Source organism: Mizuhopecten yessoensis, unplaced genomic scaffold (assembly GCF_002113885.1).
Source record: "Mizuhopecten yessoensis strain PY_sf001 unplaced genomic scaffold, ASM211388v2 scaffold10839, whole genome shotgun sequence".
In the NCBI taxonomy this organism is placed as follows: Eukaryota; Metazoa; Mollusca; class Bivalvia; order Pectinida; family Pectinidae; genus Mizuhopecten; species Mizuhopecten yessoensis.
The window spans coordinates 47,645-56,650 of NW_018408747.1; the positions used below are offsets into that span (position 1 = coordinate 47,645).

The 9,006-nt window shown below is 34.4% G+C and overlaps 1 protein-coding gene across 1 annotated transcript in view; it reads right to left on the reverse strand.

The window, feature by feature from the left end:
• The window catches only part of LOC110462878 (glycine-rich cell wall structural protein 1-like), a 15,357-nt gene extending 10,839 nt beyond the window's left edge, over positions 1–4,518 (reverse strand). Inside the window, exons 1-4 of the mRNA XM_021517114.1 lie at positions 4,481–4,518; positions 3,614–3,677; positions 2,832–2,966; positions 2,620–2,663 (exon numbers count right to left, since the gene is read on the reverse strand). Of these exons, the coding sequence (XP_021372789.1) occupies positions 2,620–2,663; positions 2,832–2,966; positions 3,614–3,668 (234 nt within the window). The 5' untranslated portion in view covers positions 3,669–3,677; positions 4,481–4,518. The remainder of the gene's footprint in view (positions 1–2,619; positions 2,664–2,831; positions 2,967–3,613; positions 3,678–4,480) is intronic.
• Positions 4,519–9,006: the final 4,488 nt, after the last annotated feature.

The following is a 9,006-nucleotide window of genomic DNA, read 5'->3' on the forward strand; positions in this document are numbered from 1 at the left end:
TAGGTCGAAATAAACACGATTATAAAAGAACACATAGTAAGTGTTGTATTTGACTTCTACATAACATCACAGCTCGACATATATCTCTTTTCACTTTCGTCTAGGCCGAAGGTGATATCATTAAACAGAATATCACATTAAACTTAGGACCCATAAAAACACAAAACACTCGTGCATTTCGTGTTTGACCAAGTGTGTATGTGTTAACATCTGATCTAGCAGCTCTATGATATAATTTCGATATCCTCCATTTCTGGCATGTATACCATAGGTCTAAAATTTACTTTTTTTTTAAATGAAGCATGACAATCCATCTTTACTGTGATCATAGGTCTATTGATAGAAAGCTTACTTACATTTTATGAACAATTTGGCACAGAAAATGGATTTTAAAACAACAGACTTATTGGGCAGATATAGTCTCCTTGTACATGTAGGATTCAGTGTTATGTATTGTTTTGTTAAATAATGGTCCTCATTTAAACATTCCCTAACAAACAGAAACTAGATTTTGCTTGTGTATTGTATAGTGGCTGAACATCCCACTACCGCTATATGACACATTCCAGAGCTGTATGTGGTTAATGAACAAACGAAAGCCGACATGTGAACATCGCTCAGTAAACCATTACAAGGAAACCTCCGTCCCCTATCCTATAATAGAAATATTTGAAATGCTCGATAACGGGTAATTAAGATATTTCTCTTTGCGACGACACACTGTCATCTTATCAACCAGGCGATCGTAGTTTGCACAAAATACCTATTTGTTTGTTTATTATACTGCACTGTAGTGTGTATTTCTCTCTGTTATGGTAACATCGCATCACCGTTTCAAATTCCGATTTCCGCCCAAATTATGAGCATAATTCATGGTTACAAGAAATACATAAACTGAATCTAGGTAATCTTCCATGAACCCTTTTGTTGGGATGTTTGTTTTATTTTCCTATTTTGTTTTAAAAAGGTATTATAACTAAGTCACTGCTATGTCAAAACAATGTTCTTACACATACAGCTCTAACGTCACCAGTGACCAAGCTGGCAGAATGTCAGCGTAACTGTCTCGATAAGAATATCGTTTTTGCACACATAAAAACGTTACTGGTTTAATATAATGGAGAGTAGCTTAGTCTATAGAGTGTCAGTCACCTTAAACAATGGATAAGAGTTCGACTTCATTGTACTGACAAACTATTTAATAGACTGTTTGATCCCCTGATCCGTCAGTTGTGTACTAGCCATCTACATGTCTAAGGCGTTTTATATAGCCAGCGTTGGTCACTATGTAATCCATCAGCAAAAAGGTCTTTTGTTGTGTTTTTTGATTGTAACGGAATGTCTTTATGAGGAACATTTGTCATTTGTATGGCACTGAGTTATTTCCTCAGTTTTAACGTATGCTCCATAAATTAATACCATTTTCAACGGATCTGATGTCATTCATCAAATACATCAACAGTAAGCAAGGTAAACATATGCACTACGATTTCGTACTGTGCTTCCTTGGGGCACATGTGTATGTAAATGAGTTTCTTCCCTTCAATCAGAGATGAAACAGGTAACACGATGGAAAGTCCATTAATTCTCATTCTAGTTCTCTTAGGAAATCATTTGAACTGACATGCTTAATAATTGATTTTTGGCTATTGATATTTAAATGTACGATCAGAAATATTGCTTATATTGACAGATGAATTGTTGTTTGTACTTCGTCAGTTCATATATTTTTATGTGTAATATAAACATGCAAAATGAACAATAAAGATTAAATGAAGTGCATTATTCAATTTTTAATAATTTGGCATCATTTACATGTAATGCAAGGTTAACAGGATCAGCTGGATCTAATATCCTGAAAAATAAATAAATAATATTAGTTGAACTTAACAGTTAAAATATATAATCGAAACAATTGTCACAAGAAGTTTGAGGTCAGAAAGTACTCATTTAAACATTAAGCAAGGGAATGTAAAAAGCCACAAGAGAAGTAAATATTTACTGGCTATTTTGTCAATTAAGAACACATCAGCGATACTAAACGTCAAACGTCTTAACGTTACATTTACAACAATTAAAGGTACATTTATAGGGTTTCCTGAAAACCGTCACAGAACGTATAATTAAGTCATATTCAAACTGTTAAAGGATTTGAACTGATGAGATTTGTTGTTAAGATATTTTCTTTTTTGAATTAAAAGTTTGTTTATTGAGCGATACACATGTAGTTTCCTGTAGCAGTTTTCAATTTAAAATAAAGAACATGAATTAAAAGGATTTCTTCTTTTTTCTCCATATACCTTTTCCTCCGAATCCGCCTTGACCTCCCATTCCACTGCCAATTCCTCCGAAACCACCATTTCCTCCGCCCATACCTCCAAAGCCACTTTGTCCTCCCATTCCACCGCCCATTCCTCCGAATCCACCTTTTCCGCCTGCCTTTCCTCCGAATCCACCTTCTCCTCCCATATCACCGCCCATTCCTCCGAAACCACCATTTCCTCCGCCCATACCTCCAAAGCCACTTTGTCCTCCCATTCCCCCGCCCATTCCTCCGAAACCACCATTTCCTCCGCCCATACCTCCGAAGCCACTTTGTCCTCCCATTCCACCGTTCATTCCTCCGAATCCACCTTTTCCGCCTGCCTTTCCTCCGAATCCACCTTGTCCTCCCATTCCACTGCCCATTCCACTGCCCATTCCTCCGAATCCACCGTTTCCTCCACCCATACCTGCGGATCCCTCTCCGTTCATGCCACCTCCCATTCCTCCTCCAGTACCGCCCATTCCTCCGAATACACCTTTTCCGCCTGCCTTTCTTCCGAATCCACCTTGTCCTCCCATTCCACTGCCCATTCCTCCGAATCCACCGTTTCCTCCACCCATACCTCCGGATCCGCCTCCGTTCATGCCACCTCCCATTCCTCCTCCAGTACCGCCCATGCTTCCGAATCCACCACCATATCCTATAACACAGAGGGAAATGTTTTATTCATTTTTTAATCCAAACCTTATAAGTATGTCAATTGCATTTCTTTTTACATATTTCTGTAAAGTGAATTGGACAATGCTTTACTAAATACCTGTTTTCAAATTAATATTCATGTAAAATATATGTATTTTCATTTTTGTTATTTTACTAGTTGCCTCCTAATGATAAACAAACATTTATGTAAAAAAATTAAATAAATTGAGATGTCCGAAAACGTGTGTAGGGCCTGATACCGTATCTAGTTTTGATTCCTGTACGGAATATCAAGTCAGTTTACGTATAACGCCAAATAGGGTTATAATTGTATTGAAACATATGATTTTTTTCGTCCATTTAGGACGCATACGTAGAACAAAAGGTCACAAGAATTAAACATTTATTTTTTAAACATTACGAAACAGATATTGACATAAAGGGAGAGGCGCTTATAAAATCTTTCACAACATTATAAATTAAAACATTTTTGCTACAGCATATAATTTATCATCGAGAAATATATTAATATAAAAATTAAAATGTCACAAATTATATTACGTTTTCAGAAAGTAGCAGAGATAGTTATTGAAATGATTCGGAAAGATGTACAGAGACACCTATTCGACATAATTCTTTAAGACATACCAGCAGCTGAGACAGCAGCAACAAGGCAAACGGCAAGACAGACGTAGGTATTCATCCTGAGGATCTGTAGACAGACATGTGTAGACAAATAATTCTAAAGGCATTACATTTATTAAACATGTTTATATTTTGTATACTAAACTTCTTAACGAACCTTTAAACTCAAGTATTTATAAAAGCTGTAGCAGTATGTAGCTACTGCATGTTCTGATAACAGGGATATATCGAAATACTTGATACACTGAAGTTATGTCGGGAAAGAATTCATAGTTTTCTTTCCACAGCTAGTAAATATAAGACAACGTTATGCATTTTAAATTGCGATAAATTCACACGATACATTTTAACTTTACATAAAAATGTTTAACTTTACATGGTCAATTTGGAGCTACTGTAGCTAGCATTGTCTATCGCTCCAAAGTTATGCTGTAGAGACCATAGCGTTATTCTTATGTATTTCACTACGTACAAAATACTCACAAGGAGGTAAAACGGAATCAATTATGAAGATACTTTAAGAGATGTTAATAAGTAGGCTTTGGCACATTTCTGATAGTGTTGATTATGACGTTTGTCTGTCATCCCTCAAACATTAAGTACAACAATTAGAGAGTAATATATTTCTTTATTATAAAAGAGGTTTATAACACCAATCTGAGAAATTACAAGATATTGCCACCTTGATATTATGAGACTCAAACAGATAACAAGACGACGACTTTATAGTACAACAGACAAAAGTGTACCAAAACGTCAGCGCATACGACAAATCCGGAACTGTTAGTCGACACAAATCGGCAATAAGATAATTCGAAAATACACTTAAAAAAGGACACAAAACGAGGTATTCTGAAATGATAGTCGTACCTTGAAGAACAGGCTAGGAAATCTGCTGATGTCGGAGGGAAGAAGGAGATGTGGTAATTTGAAACCAGAAGACAGCCACTATTTATACTGTTAGAAACGGAAGTCTGTAAAGAGCAGGTCATCACTTTCATGTACGAGAAACACATCATTGATTGATCACAGAAATTAAACCCGTTAGAAAATTTCGCATATTGTTTTAATGTTATTTAGTTGTCAACATTGGACCACATCAATATGTTTGTAATATGTAAAGTGCATGCTCAGCAAGGGATAAGATACTCGGCACGTACTTGGGAATGTGCATTGCGCTTTGAAGACGGTGATTGCATTAACTTGTTTTTTTTGTACGTGGTTGTGTTAAGGTAAAGCGTTATTGCCGACAGACACAATGCAAAATTAGATCAAAGGATAAACGTTATTTGCATAATGTAAAAGAATATGTAAGGGATGTATTTCGCATCAAAGAGTAAATTGATCAGAGAGATGCATTATCTAAACAAAATTGTATTTGTTTTATTTTCTGATTTTTTTTTTTATATACAATGGAAAGTAAATTTGTAATACTTGAAAATCTCACACACACTAATCTCGCTTCCACTTTCACACACACAATTATTGATTGTCATTTTAAAACATTTTTCCAATGTTTGCATTTACATTTTTACAGAGATACAGACAGAGAGAGCGATGTCAGGCAATCAGTAGTAAATATCTATATATCTATATGTATGACTAGCATATGAAAACAGGAGGGAGTAAAGAGCATGTGTTGTCAGCTGCAAATTTCAATATATGTATAGTAATTAGCTAAACAAAATATTTTGATGTCTTATGGATAGGAAAAATGGATACAAAACAACTCATATACTAGTGTCCAATAATATTACATATTATAACTGTAAATAGTATTCTTAAAATAAAGTTCAGCAAATTGAAGATTCAGGAGATATTAATTAACTTTTGCCATTTTTTCCAATTATTTTTAAAAGTGTTATTATATTTGTCATCTTTACCTGTTGCAATATATTTTTGTGTAGTATAGTTTTCCTTGATTGCCTTTTTAAGACTATTTATAGATAAATTTGTTTTTAGGCATCTTGCTGAATAAATATATTGTTTCATAATCAAAATAATTGTACTGTCTATTGGTGTTCTTGTTCCATCTTGATTTTATAGTCCAAAGATAAAAGTCACTTTATTGTAAGCAAAAGGGATCATTAAAGCATCTAAAAAAACCTCAAAATGTTGTATGTGTATGCATGTCTGATATGAGGATGTATGTGTTTGTATTCATAAATGGATATATATGTGTATGTGTGTGCGTGTGTGTGCGTTTTTGTTTTTGATTCTGACTTTTTTCTTTTTTTTAGAGGCGCAGAGCCGTTCCAATTTTCTCTCCCTATTACCTCAACTTCAATCAATTGTGTTCTATAATGTTTTTTCCCTATATCTTCCTTCCCAATATTGTAATACTTATTATCTGCAGTGGAAACCCTGAATGTTATAATAACTTTGTACTTTGTATTGCTCAAACTGAGTATTGTATTGGCTGGTCTTACATTGGTCCTACTCTTGTGATGATGATGTTCCCATTTGATATCACCTAAATATATATAAATGCCAATAAGTCATAACATTTTTTTCTGTAAGAGTTGTGTTCTATAATGTTTTTTCCCTATATCTTCCTTCCCAATATTGTAATACTTATTATCTGCAGTGGAAACCCTGAATGTTATAATAACTTTGTACTTTGTATTGCTCAAACTGAGTATTGTATTGGCTGGTCTTACATTGGTCCTACTCTTGTGATGATGATGTTCCCATTTGATATCACCTAAATATATATAAATGCCAATAAGTCATAACATTTTTTTCTGTAAGAGTTGTGTTCTATAATGTTTTTTCCCTATATCTTCCTTCCCAATATTGTAATACTTATTATCTGCAGTGGAAACCCTGAATGTTATAATAACTTTGTACTTTGTATTGCTCAAACTGAGTATTGTATTGGCTGGTCTTACATTGGTCCTACTCTTGTGATGATGATGTTCCCATTTGATATCACCTAAATATATATAAATGCCAATAAGTCATAACATTTTTTTCTGTAAGAGTTGTGTTCTATAATGTTTTTTCCCTATATCTTCCTTCCCAATATTGTAATACTTATTATCTGCAGTGGAAACCCTGAATGTTATAATAACTTTGTACTTTGTATTGCTCAAACTGAGTATTGTATTGGCTGGTCTTACATTGGTCCTACTCTTGTGATGATGATGTTCCCATTTGATATCACCTAAATATATATAAATGCCAATAAGTCATAACATTTTTTCTGTAAGAGTAGGACTGTATTATGACATTGCACGCTCTGTTCAAACTCGATCTGTAAGAGTAATGAATGATGTTTTTGAAGTCTTCCTTTTATTGTGCTTTTTTGGAACCATCATGCATTTTTGCCCATTGTCATATTTTATGTCCTTGCTCGACAGTTAGGCATATGTAATACTTGCAACGAACACACAACTTCATGTCGAAATCAAACGTTATTACTTAAAGCGTATTTCACGGCGATCATCGCTCAATTTATACTGTATATTTCCATACTCATCGTCTTGTCACTATTATGCTGTGGCGATATAGAAACTAACCCCGGTCCCTTTCATCCTTCTGCTAACTCCTCGTCAATATCCTCTGACGAACCTGTATCTTTCACACATAATAATAATTGCTTATCATTCGTCCACCTGAACGTACAAAGCTTGCGTCCAAAACTAGATGTTCTGTACACCGAACTTTATGAGCATAGTATTTTAGCATTTACCGAAACTTGGCTTTCTGACTCTGATATTGATTCGTCCTTGGATATTTCTGGTTTTCACAGTCCTTTTTGTTACTGTCGTAATGACGCCGTTGGAGGGGGTGTTGCTGTTTATGTAGCAGCCAATCTTTTTGTCAAAAGAAGGTCCGATATTGAAGTTGACGATGTCGAATGTGTTTGGGTTGAAATAGCATCCAAAGGTCAAACATTTCTATTTGGTACTTTCTATAGACCCCCAAATTCTAACATAACTGTATGGACCAAATTTGAGGAATCCATTGGTAGGGCAATTAACTCTAGTATTGGAAATGTTATTATAACTGGTGATTTTAACGTCAATTTATTGCAACGCAGTCATAATTTTAACTATTTTGATAACATAATGTACACTTACGGACTTACGCAGTTAATTACTGAATGTACGCATTATACTGAACATTCGACATCCTTAATAGACGTTATATTGGTAAATAACGATTTTATAATAGATCGGTCTTATGTAGGGGAATCGTTCCTTGACCAACCAGTAAGATACCACTGTCCCATCTATGCAACTCTTAATATTGCTCAACATTCAACCGACTCGTACCGAAGGAAAATTTGGCTTTATAAGCATGGAAATTTTGACAAACTAAGAGAACTATTAGAAATGTCGGATTGGCCTCAAGTATATGATGCTAATATCGATCTAGCATGCAAGCGTCTAACTGACTTCATCGATTCCGCTTCTTCTTCGGCTATCCCTAACAAAACGGTCATTATGAGAAAACGTGATCATCCATGGATGAACAAAAAAATCAGAAAATTAATATCAAAACGTAAAAAAATCCCAATAAGGCTAAACTTACTGATAGCCAATCTGACTGGTCTATTTTCAGACAAACCCGTAACAAGTGTGTAAATGCCATTAGACAATCTAAAGAATCTTATTTTAACGGTTTGTCATCAAAATTATCTGATTTAAGACAATGCAACAAGTCATGTTGGTTAACTGTAAAAGTCTTCATGAACAATAGTGGTAAATGTGGAGAAATACCAACGATTTTCACGATAATGTCTATTACGAAACTGATGTTGATAAAGCTAATGTTTTTAATTTATATTTTTCAAGTCAATCCGTTGTGGATGATTCAATGGTTATGCTTCCTCCACTAATAGAATTCCTTAATCGTATTTGTCTGAGTAATATAAATATATCATGTACAGATGTTAAGGATGCCTTACTCAATTTGAAAACTGGTAAAGCTGTAGGACCAGATCTTATTAGTCCCAAAGTGCTCAAGGAAGCTGCAACATCACTTGCTGAGCCACTATCTATATTTTTTAATAAATCCTTATCACAAGGAATATTTCCATCATCGTGGAAAGAAGCAAATGTTTTACCTATATATAAAAAAGATAGCCGTAATGATGTTAAAAACTATCGACCAATTTCACTTTTAAGTATAATTGGTAAAGTGTTCGAGAGGTGCGTTTATAAACATGTTCATAATTTTCTTCTTGATTTGAAAGTAATAACAAAATATCAATCAGGTTTTACACCAGGCGATTCCTCTATTAACCAATTATTAAGTATTTCCAACGATTTTATTAAGGCATTAGATTCAGGTAAAGAAATAAGAGTAGTATTTTGTGACATCAGCAAAGCATTTGATAGGGTTTGGCACAAAGGGCTGTTGTATAAATTATCAAAAATTGGAATAAC